General features: G+C 46.5%; 1 protein-coding gene across 1 annotated transcript in view; it reads right to left on the bottom strand.

Moving 5' to 3' along the window:
- Nucleotides 1-6,013, bottom strand: part of MTAP (methylthioadenosine phosphorylase) — a 44,044-nt gene extending 38,031 nt beyond the window's left edge. Inside the window, exon 1 of the mRNA XM_082695382.1 lies at nt 5,451-6,013. Coding sequence (XP_082551508.1) covers nt 5,451-5,483 — 33 coding nt within the window. The 5' untranslated portion in view covers nt 5,484-6,013. The remainder of the gene's footprint in view (nt 1-5,450) is intronic.
- Nucleotides 6,014-14,180: the final 8,167 nt, after the last annotated feature.

The raw sequence follows: 14,180 nt of genomic DNA, 5'->3' as shown, positions 1-14,180 counted from the left end.
CCAGGGAGGTGGGCTGCCTCTAAGGGCCTCACTCACAATGAGGCGCAAGGACCAGAGCTCAAGCTGGCGGCGATCCCTGAGCACTTCAGGGCTTCAGCTCTGGTGCCACGGACATATCTGGCAAGCCAACAGACAAACGTTCTTCCTTTACTGAGCCAACCTGGCTTCAAAGCCTCCCAGGAGAACTTGTAAAATCCCGGAAGCCCAGCTGTGTGGGGAGAGACTGGCCAAATGTCTCAGTCTGGGTGGCCTGTTCCAAACCTGCAATACGGTCCACAGAGATTGCTGGTGGCTCGATTTCCGACAAGACACACCTCTCTGTGAGCCGCCCCTGTAGGTGCTGCTTACAGGCTGCACTGTCCCTACCCCAAAACCTACGTTGAAGCCCCAACACCCAATACCTCAGAATGTAACGATTTTTAGAAAGAGGATCTTTGATAATTAAGGTTAAATGAACTCCCAAGGGAGAGCCCTAATCCACTCTGAATGGTGTCCCCTACCTTGATCTTGCCCCTCCCACCACCTCCAGGCTCCAGAGAAAGACATTTCTGTTGGTTAACCCACCCAGAGTGTGGTACTTTCTTTGTTAGCGCGGCTCTAGCACACTAACACAGGAATATGATATTCTGGTCAGAGAAAATGTTAGGGCTCAGAACTCCATTGCTTTTATTTAACAGACCTCCCCTCGCAAAGTCAGGATGTTACTCTAATGGACACCCTCTTGAAGAAACAGTTTGCCTCCTGAAATTACCAGTTTTGGAGAAGGCTTTTCCTCAACACTTCCTGTATTCTGTAGAGCTTTCCACTTGCCGGACAACGGGAATCTTCCCAGGGCTCCCCCTAGGGCAGCTCCTGGATCGGAGAGTCTCTCGGGGAGCTTTCCATACCAAAGCTCGGGTCCCAGATTTTAGAGACTCCATCAATTGGGCAGGGCAAGGTTTGTTTTCTTAAAGCTCCTCGGGTAGTTCAAACATGTTCCCGGCACTGAGTACCCTCACCCCCAGGGCCTAGACCATGAACTTCCACGGTCTGGGCTAGCTGAGCACTCCCGAGAGAGGTCCTATCTGTGTCCTAATTCCCAGAACCTGCACGTGTTACCTCACCTGAGGAAGTCAAAGGTCTGGGGAGAGGGAGATCACCCTGGATTATCCGGGTCAGCCCTAAATGTAACTGTAAGTGTCCTTATGAGACAGTCACGTAAGGAAGAAGGCAACGTGATTTCTAGAAGCTGGAAAAGCAAAGAAACAGACGCTCGCTTGGATCGTCCAAGAGAAGGTGCCCTAGCACCCAGGCTTGAGTCCAGCAGGGCTCCTCCTGTACTTCTAACTTCAAGAACTGTGACAGAACACCTGGACAGGCTTTTAAGCCACCCAGTCTGTGGTGACTGTTACAGCAGCCACAGAAATTCATATGCCAAGAATCACCTGATAAGGTTGCTTAAAAAATGCAGATGCCTGGGGTGCCTGGGTGGCTCAGTTGGTTAAGCATCTGCCTTGGGCTCAGGTCAGGATCCTGAGGTCCTGGGATGGAGTCCTGTGCATCGGGCTCCTTGCTCAGCGGGGAGTCTGCTTCTCCCTCTGCCTCTGCAGCTCCCCCTGCTTGTATTCTCTCTCTCTCTCTCTCTCTGGTACATAAATAAATAAATAATCTTAAAAAAAAAAAATGCAGATGCCTCGCCCCTTCAAAGCTCTCTAGGTCGGCAGCAGTCACACTCTCGCGGACATCTGAATATACTGAGGCTCTTAAAACCCAGACTGCAGGGCTTCCCCTCTGGACCCCCGATTCGGCAGGACTGGGATGGAGCCTGAGAAGGTGCATTTCTAACACATCCCCAGGTGGGTGCAGATGCATCACACACTTTGGCCAATACTGCCTTAGATGCTTCTGAGACCCAGACTAGGATACCGCCATCACAGTCCCAGTGAAGCACGACGGTCCACTGCACACAAACATTTCTATCTCCTGTCTGCTCATCTGTACTGAGAAGGTTAGGATTTTTCCTTACTCCGTACAATGGTGAGAATCAAGTGAAATGACACATGAGCATCTGTCACTGTTTCCGTCTATGCTCCCACATCCAGCATAAACAAAATAAAAATAAAGATCCCTCCAGGCAACAACAGAAGGCCCCTTGTCTCCTGCTCTTTCTCTGTCACTCAGGACACACACCAGGCTGCTCTCACGTCTCCTCACCAGGCAGTCTCTGGTCTCAGGGATCTGGCCCAGGTCCCTCACCCGGGCGTGTACCAGCTCTCCTGGGAGTGTCTGGGAACCCATGGGGACATTTCTGGCTGCCACGAGGACTGGGGGGCGGGCTACCGGCACTTTGTGGGGAGGGGGGCAGGATGCACCACAGGTCCGGCAATGCTGTCCTGCCCAAAACGCCACCGTGGCCCTAAGCATAAAAATGAAGGCTCGCTGGTCCTCTGGCTTCCAACTGGGACCAATGGGTCAGCTGTCCCCTGGTTTCTGAGGGTCACTCAAGGACTTCCTGCATGAAGGCCTTTGCCAACCACTCTTAAGCATCAAAAGGAGAGCTGAAAAGGCCCATTCATTCCAGTTTAGACGCCATGACTTATCTGTCTCTCTTCATACCATTTTGTTAATAGCCCACTACCCACTTTTGATGGGACCATATGTCCTCCTTGTTGTAACAACCATGATTAATAAGGCTTATGTCTAATCCGCCAGAGCAAAGGCTGGGCAGCTGCCTGGGGGAGCAACAGGCCACTGAAAGAGCCCTTCAGAATGTTCTGTCAGGGTGCCAAAGACCTGTTTGGCCCTCTCATGGTCATGCAGACCACCTCCCCATGGCTGACGCTGGGGGACGCTGTCTCCCCGAGGTCCTCCCAGACAACAGCTGTCATTAACACCACGGGAGAGCACCCAGGGGGCACCGGGTGGGGGCGGGGTGGGGAGGTGCATGATCTCTCTATTCACACAATAAAACAGGGCCCAGAGACCGTATGTCCAATTTCAGAACCGCCTCATAGCATCTGGTTGGTGGAAGGCCAGGCTCTAGGCCCAATTTTGTCACTATCCAGGTCCAGCAGTGTTGTTCTGGACACCTCCGTTGACCTCTCCAGGCCTCAGCTTGATGTCTACGAAAAGGGGTTTGTGCAGCTATGTGGTCTTCAGAATGTTCCAGCTCTCCAGTCTATGATCTGGGGACAGAGTATGGTTTTTATGACCCTGGTTTGCTCTGTGCACTAGCACCTGCTGTCCCCTGTATTGGATGCCCCCTCAGCAGTCTGGGGCATTCAGTGTTGCCATCGTGGAGCCGTCACCTTTCTAAGCTCAAAGAGTAATCAGCAGGGGCGCTTGGGTGGCTCAGTGGGTTTAAGCCCCTGCCTTCTGCCTAGGTCATGAGCTCAGGGTCCTGGGATTAAGCCCTGCGTTGGGTTCTCTGCTCAGTGGGGAGCCTGCTTCCCCCCCTCTCTCTGCCTTCCTCTCTGCCTACTTGTGATCTCTGTCTGTCAAATAAATAAATAAAATCTTAAAAAAAAAAAAAAAAGCAATCAGCAGGCAGGCCTAGCACTGTTTGTCCCTCTTAATTTTACACTCAGCAGCTCGCCAAGACCAAAAATATACGTCATTCAATATTTACAGCAGGGCCCTAATCAGCGCCCATTCTGCAGTTAAATGCACCGCGCTAATTTGCCCTGGAAGCTACGCCGCTGAAGAATGCCAAACAAGACTGAAGTGAGACCATGTTCAACATCATCCCTCTGTGAGCCAGGCAAAGCATAAAAGATTCCTCTAACTCTAAGGAAAGAACAGAGGGTCGCTGGAGGGGAGGCGGATGGGGGATGGGGTAACTGGGTGATGGGCACTCAGGAGGGCACAGGATGCAATGAGCACTGGGTATTACATGCAAACGATAAATTGCTGAATTCTCCCTCTGAAACTAATACAGCATATGATCATTACATCGAATTTAAATAAAAAATTTTTGAAAAATCATCCCTCTCTGCTTTTAATGTCACTTTAAGCATATTCCTGCAAGGAAAAGGTGATCACCTCCTGCTTACCCATTAGAAGGGGTGGCCTAATAAGACCTATGACAATAGCAGCTGGAGAAAAGACAGGGAAAATTAATTTCTGCTTCCCCTCCCCCTTAGAAGCACTGACATTTACTAAGTTTCAGTCATGTAACAGACGGATCATTGTAACTAGCCAGGCAGACCCTGCAGGAAAACCCCACTTAGAGAAGGACCCCTAAGCTTCAGGTAAGCATCATAACAGTGTTCTGCCTTGTTCTCTGCTACTGATAAGGGAGAGGTGTTCTGCCAGTATTTGTTAAATCCAAGATTCTTTTCAAAAGGAAAAACGAATTTCATGTCTCTGAGTAAGAAAGCAACACTCTCCACCCTACACCCCTTCTCCTTGTTAAGTGTCTCATTAAGAGCCTGATAAACCCATCATTCTAGCTGAATACACAGGGCAGAGATCTGCCTGCTCCCAGAAGAGACGAACACAGAGGCGGGAATCGGGAGCTGATTCATCAGGAAGAATGAAGACCGATCTACCCCAGACATTTCTATCCCACCCACCAAGAATTTCGAAAGTCAAATTAACTGAGTTCTTGGCCAATCAACAACCTGGAAGAGATCCTGGGTTTTAGCATCAATTTTTCCATTGCACTGTAATACTACACACTCTCTCCCAAGACACCAACCAGGATTTAAGTGTTTAAAAGCCTCAGGGAAGCTTGCTGCACCCTTCAGAACTCATGCACTCCTCTGGCCAAAGCTCCCACAGAACAATGACGCCTTGTACAGAGACCTGTGCGATCCGAGGGCGCAAGGAAACTGATCTCTAACTTTCAAGGTTGCAAACAATGCAGTTTAAACCCAGAGGCCTCCAATCAGGGAGCGGCCCTGTGCTCCATTTCGGTGAGGTCCCAAAGTCTCAGAATTCCCCAAGCGTTGCGCTGCAGGCAAAACTTCAGGCCAGAAAAGCCCTACGTTAGGAAGAATAAGAAAAAAGCCGGAAGCCTGCAAAAAAAGCAAGCACCCAGTTCACGTGGGCTCAGCGAGCCGAGTCGGAGCGGAAGACTTGAGTCCCGCAGGCACTAGGAGTTGGTCTCAGCAGCTTCAGGCGACCACCCCGCGCGGGCCCGGGGGAAAGGAGTAGTGCAGGGGAAGGCTGGGGGGCGGGCGCAGCCTCCGCCCCCTGCTCTTCTCCAAAGGGGCTTGCCCATTCTCCGCGCGGCGCGGGTTCGCTGAGCCCAAGGTGGTGGTGATGGTGGGCGGTGGGGGGAGACTGCAAGCGTTCCCTTTCCCCCAACCCCCGTCCCTGGGCAAGCGACCCCGGGGCCGGGCCCCAGACCCTGGCCGCGGTGGTGGGGGCGCACAGGCCAGGCGCGTGGCCCTGGGGCGCGGTCCCCCGGGGCGGGAGCGAGCGCACAGAGCCGGGCGGACCGCAGCCGCCGGGGCGGCTCCTCTCACCTTCACTGCCGTGGGGGTGGCACCCGAGGCCATGTCTGCGTGGGGTGGCGGCTGCGGTGGCGGATTCGCGGGGCCCAGCAGCGGAGGAGGTCGGAGCGGCAGCGCGGGACGAAGCAGTGCGGAGTCCCGCGGATGGCCCTGGCTCCTCCTCTTCCTCCCCGGGACAGCTGGATTGGCTGCTAGCGTGGGATCGCCCCCGCCACCCCCTTACTCAATTCGAGGTTCCCGCGTCCCGCCCCTTTTGCAGACCTTTCCGGTTCTCCGTGGTTTCTTTCTCCAGCTCGGTTCTAAGTAACGGGTTCACGACTAGGATAGTAACGGAGATCGTTGGTTAGCCTTGGTGTTGGCCCACGCTCTGTGCGTGCCCTTGAGCCAGATCCGTTAACTTTTGCGAGATCCCTACGAGGAAGAGCGCCACCCCGCACTCTGCACACCCGTAGCTGCGCTCTCGGCCTCCCGGGGGGAATCAGGCCGGTCCGCCTTGCAGAAGTTCTCGCGGGAGGGAGACTCCTCCGGAGGGAACTGGCTGTGCGCCGACCTTCCTTCCAGCTGCGGACGCCGGGCGGCCGCGCCCTGCTCTTCCCGCCACCGCCACCAGGGGCTTGCTGCTGTCCCTAATTGCAGGGGGACCGCGCAGAGATTGGGGTACCCCAGACTCGGGCATGACAAAAAGGAAAGAAACAGAGTAACCTGCTACCGGGTAACCTTTTTGATGTGCTTAGTCGTCTTAAATTTATGAGGAGGAGGCTTTTAAGAGGGTGAGACACTGCCAACCCCCCAGTTTGGCTTGAGGCGGCCAAGGCCATGTTTGACCTCTCCCACCCCGGCGGATGTCCGGTACACCTAGATTCAAAATCCAGACGCGTGGGTTCATCGCTCCACACTCGTCGTTCCCGCCCCCTCGAGCGCACCGCACCAGCTCTCCACTTGGATAATCCCTTCTCAAAGTCCCCACCCCTTCCCTGCTGGGATAATCCAGTTCATCATCCTCTCCCTTGATGGATTAAGCTCTCCAAAACGAAATGCTGGATGGCAGTCGTGTGCAGTCGCACAAATACTGCACATCACCCGGGGGTGGGAGGATGGCTGTGGGAGCATATACTGCCCTCTTTCCCTCCAGCAGCGAAACACGGACACCAGACACGAGCACAATTTCATTTAAAATAACCCTGGGGGCCGGGGGCGCCCATACAACCTGTTTACCGAAATAGTAAAGACTTTCACAACATTGTTATATTTTGATCTAGGTCTAACTTTTCCTACAGTGTAAAGTTGGTGTGTGTGTGTGTGTGTGTGTGTGTGTGTTTTAATTTCTCTTAAGTTATAAAATGAAATGGCTAAGGAATAGAAAGTAGAAGATTGGGGCGTTCTTTTGAAAGGGCAGAAGGCTGGAAGTCCCTCAAATGTGTTTTTTTAGGAGCCTTTCTGCTGATTGCTCTACTGGGGAGCAGGAAGCCCACTGATCAGCAGGGAACTATTGGGGAGACCTGCTACTCTCGGGTTTATGGGGTCTTGGTGATTAGGAGTCCTTGATCAGTTTCTGTGCTTTGATGTGACCAGCAAGTCCAGTTTCTACTCAGTATGGTGTCTCTAACAAACGTTTGACCCTGTAAACAGTTTACATTCTGGAAACATTAGGAGACCCTCGGAGAAGGAGGTGGAAACTCGGAAGGGGGTAAACTGGCTTCTGGACTTTTTTACTGTAACTTGCAGTTTGCACTCAATCATTTGCTCTTGAACATGGGATGTCTGTGAAGGGAAAGTTGTCCCAAATCTGTTTTTTTTTTTTTTTTTAAGGGATGTAATTAATAAGCCATTACTATGGGGAAATTAGCAATTCTAGACAAAATTTAAGCAATTTTCTAATCTCTTATAAGAAACCACGCACCCACCCACCAGCTGGTTGTCAGGCACTGTGTGTATGTGTGTGTGTGACAGGTAGTTCAAGACAAATTCACCCACCTCCCAAGGGGACTCCTGCACTTTTCATCCTTATGTATTATGAGAAAAAAAGCATGCAAATACTTAGGAGCACGGGACTGGCAAATTACAGGTCATTTGAACCTGCAACAGCCATTACAGTTTTGGTTTTTTTTTAAAGATTTTATGTATTTATTTGATTTTTTAAGGTTTTATTTATTTATTTGACAGAGAGAAATCACAAGTAGGTGGAGAGGCAGGTAGGGGGGGGGGAAGCAGGCTCCCTGCTGAGCAGAGAGCCCGATGTGGGACTCGATCCCAGGACCCTGAGATCATGACCTGAGCCGAAGGCAGCGGCTTAACCCATTGAGCCACCCAGGTGCCCCTATGTATTTATTTGAGAGTGAAGGTGAGAGAGAACATGAAAGTGGGGTGAGGGGCAGATGGAGAAGCCGACTTCCTGCTAAGCAGGGAGACCAACATAGGGCTGAATCCCAGGATCATTCATGACTCTGGGATCATGACTCGAGCTGAAGACAGATGCTTAACCAACTGAGCCACCCATGTGCTCCTACAGGGTTCTTTTCATAAGAATTCATTTTAGAAGAATGTGTCAAAATAAGTTGTCAGAAAGTTAAAAACATAGTAAATGAATACAGAGTCAGCCTGTGTCAGAAGACATACTTAGCGGGGTGGCAAAGCTAATTCAAAGGAGGATGTAAGAAGCTGAAACCACAGAAAAGAGAATGTTAGAATAAGATGGCAAAATTAGATACAAAACTGATTTATGTTTTACAAAAAAATAAAACTGCAGCCTTTAGGGTTGCCTTGTCTACCAACAGATACCATTTTCAGCTTTGCAAAAAAAAAAAAAAAGGCAATCAATCATAACAAATAGTAATGTATTCAGAATCTGAACACTATTCAATAAGAAAAATAAAAGTTAGAGCCCTTAAGTTAGGGGTCTGCAAACCTTGTCCATTAAGAGGCAAAAATCAAGGAGTGTGTGATGCTTGAAAACGTAGACAAGGTCTAATTAAATAAACATAGCTATATTCTAATACAGCTTTATGGAAACTAAAATTTGAATTTTATATATTGTTTACATATGAAAAAATATTATTCTTCTTTAGATTCTCCCCACAACCACTTACGATTGTAAAAATCATTCTTAGTTTGAATCTATGCAGAAACAGCTGGATTGGCTAAGGGTGAGGGCCATTGTTTGCCACCCACCCTGGAAGCAGATGACCCTTGGGCAGACTTGTTGGATAGGCCTTAATGTGTCTTTGAAAAGATAGACAGTAATCTTTTTGGCTTATTTCCCTGTTTTAGATAATTTCTCCTTAACAGGTCCTAGAATCAATGGAAGACAAAATTTTTAATTGTTTGTGGTCTCTTTTTGATCAGTGTGGGGAATTCTCAACAGGACAACAGGTATTTCAAGAGTCTTTCTATGAAAGTAACATCTTGCTCTGCCCTAATGTTCTTACCCCATAAATTCCCTCTGTTCACCTGTACCCTTGTTTTTCTAAGATAATCCTAAAGGAATACCCAGGCCACCTCACAACAATTCTGATTACGACACTGGACAGATGTTTCAATAGCTTCTTCCTTTCTGGGTAGTCCCTCATGCACACCTCCCCAGCTTCTAGCTCCTAGCCAGCAATGTACGGAGATGGTGTTGCCCATAGATGTCCATACCACGTCTCGAGTAATGGTGGTTCACTGTCCCACGGTCATTTTGTAGGGGGAGAACCTCCACTAGTTTGTGTCTTTAAATATGACTATACAACATGCTATTTTTTAAAGACTTTTGAAAGATTTTTAAGCATCCCAGGATCACCAAATATCCAAGAGGAAATTTCACACAAATTCGTGCAGTGTATCATCTCAGTCAACCATAGCAGCTTTCCCATCGAATAATCACATCTCTTGCTCCTGCCCAGCGTGTCCGTGCTGGATGGGGACTCCTCAAGTGGGCGTGTTAAAGCTGTCGAATTGTGATGGCTGAAACAACTCACAAAATAACAATTCTAAATAACCAGAGAGTGCCCCTGCAGAGCCCCGATTTCTTGTGGGTTCGATCTTTTTTACAGTATTCCTGTATCACAGGTACTATGGGTAGGGACGTTTTGGCCATTCCAGGCTGGCACTGGAAGCTAGGGAAAGGTACTCTGGATGTAGCAGGACACTGTCAACAAAATATCTTCAGAGGACAACAAGAAAATTAATAGTAATAATAATACATTTTAACAATTGTTGCCCCTTCGGATTTCCAGCTAGTCAAGCCCTTGATGAAGGCACAAAAAGACTCCCAGAGATGTCTGAATTGGTAGAGATTCAGGTTCAGAAACCTTAATGTCATCATTGTATACAGTGTGGCCACTAAAAAAAAATTAACCCCAAATAGATATAACAAACCTTAACAAAATTGTGTTCAGAGAAACTTTTCCATAGGCAGTGTTCAAAATAATTAACTTCTCTTTCCCCAGCCATGGGGAGTAGTGGTTCGTGTTTATTAGGATAAAAAGGAAAAGGTGTGTAAATATGTACAAAACCAGCCTTCAGGTAATGTTTTGTAAAAAAATATAAATATATATATATATAAAATTTGGTATGTACATAAAATATTTATCTATAATTAAAGTTCTTTAACACTCCTGATTGTAGGAAATAACTGAATGAATTAAACTATTTTATTAGTTTCTTAAAAATACAGTTACGTATCTTCTCTCTGACACCATTTAGTGTAGGCCGTAATACCATTTAACATGAACATTTTGGTACTAGAGACTGGGGTTTATTTTGTCACAGAAGGCTTAATTAATTTGATCTTTAATAAATTGCTTATACTTCTCTTATAGGTCAGTGATTATTACTTAGACTAAAATTTTAAGAAAAAAATAAAGAAAAATGCTTCATGCTCCTGTTGTCAGAGTAAAGAAGCATAGGTTTAAGTCACAAGAGAAGAAAATAGTGCTTAAATCTAATATTTATAATGCATTTATTGCAGGACACTTTGTAAAAGGAATTAGAAATTAACTTCCTTAAAAAATATCTGTAACACATTTTAGATAGCAATCCCTAAGAATGAACTTTAATGAAAGCAGAGTGTCCAACAATAAATATAACTTGGCGTCTGTATTTCTGGTTGAAGGAAGAACCACATGCTTTGAAATGAGACAAGCAAGTCAATTCCAACGGTCTATATTTAACTCGGTGTGCTGGAGACAGCTGGCGGTGCCCCACTGTTGAACTGTCTTGCTGCAACCCAGTCAAGTGCTATTCACCCAGTTTTCTCCATCTCTTCCTTCTGTTCCAAGTCCATTTGACCCCAGAAATGGGTAGAAATAGCTTTCATTCCAACTCATCTTATCTCTTCTTCAGTGTTCACTATCCTCTCATTTCTGGAGACCCTATGGAAGATGACTCAAGCTGCATATAATTTGGATTTATGGAAGAAAAATCATGTCTAGCTTTCCACTGTCCCTAGAATAATGCTCATCAAGAACATACTCTGATTATCGGAATGATCCTCTATCTTGGAATCCCAGGAACCTCACATCGTGTGGGGCAGATATTATTATTTCTGTAATGGGATAAGCATTCTACAACCTGATGCACCTCCCTTGGTGAGGGAGAGGATGTTTGATCTTGTTCTAAGGAGGCAAGAACCTTCCTGTGCTCCATATAGCAAAGGAGCAGGAAGTTGTAATGTTCAGATATATTTTAATACTGCAGTTGCAACATAATCTGTTCTGATCAGTGTGTCACAGTCAGAGCTATGACAAGTATTATGCAGGGAATCTTTGTGTCCTTTCAAAATTTGTGTGTCAAAATCGTGACCCCCCCCCCCACCCTGGTGCTGAGGGTATTAGGAGGTGAGATCCTTAGGAGGTGATAGGTCATAAGGGTGGAGCCCTCATGAGTGAGATTAGTGCTTGTATTTTTTTTTTTAATTTTTAAAAATTCTAAAAAGATTTATTTATTTACTTACTTACTTACTTATTTTAGAGAGAGAGTGTGCAAGTCGGGGTAGGGTCAGAGGGAGAGAATCGCCAAGCAGACTCCCTGCTGAGCACAGAGCCTGAGGACTTGGGGCTCCATCTTATGACCCAGGAGATCATGACCTGAGTTGGAAGTTTAACGGACTGAGCCACCAAAGCTCCCCAGGGGACCAGTGCTTTTGTAGAAGAGACCCAAGAGAGCTCCCCAGCCCCTTCTGCCATGTGAGGACATTATGAGAAGATGGCCATCTGTAAGCCAGGAAGCAAGCCTTCAACAGGAACTGAATTCGTCAGCACCTTCGTCTTAAACTTCCCAGCCTCCATAATTGCAAGGAACATTTGCTTAAGCCGCCCCGTCCGTGGCGTTTTTGTTACCGCAGCCCAAACTAAGGCAATGAGAGACTCAGAGATTGGGTCCTTGAATGGTTTCTGCTCTTCATTCTGCTTTTAGAACTTAAAGCACGCCTAGGGGCAGCCGAGAAAAATTAAATTATTGGAAATTAATAGCATATCTTTCACTGCTAAATCCATGTATTTTCTAGAAATAAAGTCTTTTTTAAAAAAATAAAGTCTTAGGGGCGCCTGGGTGGCTCAGTGGGTTAAGCCGCTGCCTTCGGCTCAGGTCATGATCTCAGAGTCCTGGGATCGAGTCCCACATCGGGCTCCCTGCTCAGTAGAGAGCCTGCTTCCCTCTCTCTCTCTCTGCCTGCCTCTCCATCTACTTGTGATTTCTCTCTGTCAAATAAATAAATAAAATCTTTAAAAATAAATAAATAAATAAATAAAAATAAAGTCTTAAAAATAAACTGGGGGTGGGGTCCTTTTTGTCTTCTGTGTATCTTCAAAAGCAGCAATAAAATAGTTAATCTTTATTGAAAACAATCTGTTCTTTTAATCCTCACACGCTGTTCTAACCTCCATTCCACAGATAAGATTAAGAGACATTGGTTTACCCTGACCTTTTTCTTTCTTTCTTTCTTTTTTTGGGCTGATCTGCCTTTAGCAAAAGCTTCCTTGATTGTTTGGGGCCTTCAGGTCTTCCCTGCCCCATCGAGAAGTCAATCAAATCTATTATTCCTGTTAAGTTGTAAATGTCCAATAGTGGTTTAAAATGTACCTCTCGGGCACCTGGGAGGCTCAGTGGGTTAAAGCCTCTGCCTTTGGCTCGGGTCATGATCCCAGGGTCCTGGGATCAAGCCCCATGTCGGGCTCTCTGCTCAGCAGGAAGCCTGCTTCCCCCTCTCTCTGCCTGCCTTTCTGCCTACTTGTGATCTCTCTCTCTCTGTGTCAAATAAATAAATAAAATCTTAAAAAAATAAAATAAAATGTTACCTCTCCCGGGGCCTGCAGGTCGTACAAGATTAAAGCAAACTAGCATGATCAAACTCCGGATAGGATGTGAAGTTGGAGAAAGCACAAGGACGGGAGTTAGTGTCACTGTTGTCACATGAAGTTTTCTCAAATTTTTATAACTGGGGAACTGGGATTCAGTCCTAAATCTGTCGTAACAGCAAAGCCTGAACTCTTGATTCCTACATTATGCTTCCCACCGTGCACTGGTTTTTAGCTAAGTTCTGAAGATTGAAAGATGCGTGACTTCTACACTCTCAGCCCATAAGAAACTCCAGTCTGGCTGCAGGCCCCAGAGATTATGAGACGGAGTGGTACAATGAGGTTTGAGACGGCCTACTCCGTCCCTTGAGAGTATAGAGCAGGGCTCATTACCTCCTCTTCCTGGAGAAAGTGATATTTGAGCTGGGTCTGAAGGGATGAGCCCAGAAATTATGGAAGTGATGGGTGTGTGTGTGTGTGTGCACGCGCGCGCAAGTGCGTGCGTGCGCGTGTGTGAGGGTGTGTGTGTGTGTGTGTGTGTGTATGTGAGGGTGGGTATGAAAGGAACGGAAGTTGCTAGAGAGAGTGGTTCAGGTGATTAACTACCATGTGGCCCATTAAGATCTGGAATGAAAATGATTGATTTGATTTGATTGTTTGATTATTAGGAAGTTGTTGGTGACCTTTATCCTTAGTATGAACAAAAATTTGTGGTTTCAGATCAAAGCCAAAAGAAAAAAAAAAGGAAGGAAAAGCCAAAGCCAATGAGATGACATTAAAATAACTTTACAGAGTTGTGGCTGGTTAGAAACATTAAAAGAAATTTATGCTGGTGGTGGTAGGAAACTTGGCCTACTCAAATCAGGAAATAAAAAGGAGTAAGAAAGAATTAAATAAGAACCTAAGAGGTATAAATTGCAAAATCATTACGAAGCGTATCAACTTGAAGGCCCTGACTGATGCAGCCATTGTAAAAAGACTTCGGGGGTCTACCTGTAGCACTGATAGAACCATGTAGAAAGCAGGTAAAACTCAGGTCCTGGGACCTGGTCTGAACTCTGACCTCTCTACCTATATGTGGTCATGAACACATGATCCAGGAAGGTCTGCTCACCCGAATAGTGAACTATTCCCTATACTTGGGTAAATATGGGATGACCTGGTTTGCTTGGGACAATTGTAGTTGATCTCTGATATAAACCAATTAATGCATTTTAATTCTTGTTATTATTACCACTTTCCCTCACCGAAGTGTCCCAGTTTAAAAAATAAATTTTATGATATCCCTAAGTAAGTGCCTTGCAATCCCAGGGAAAGTTTTAGATGAAATTTAGAAACGAAATAAACATTATATTAATACCTTCATGTTAAATTTCTGTTTCTTATTTAAACTTTGTAAAGTGTATCAAATGCATCGAGTTTTACAGATTAGCCTTATAATTCAAATTTATTTATTTATTTTAAAAAG

Source organism: Mustela nivalis (genome assembly GCF_964662115.1).
Source record: "Mustela nivalis genome assembly, chromosome: 13".
NCBI lineage: Eukaryota > Metazoa > Chordata > Mammalia > Carnivora > Mustelidae > Mustela > Mustela nivalis.
Note: the sequence above shows the minus strand (reverse complement) of the source record. Positions and strands in the feature narration are given on the sequence as shown.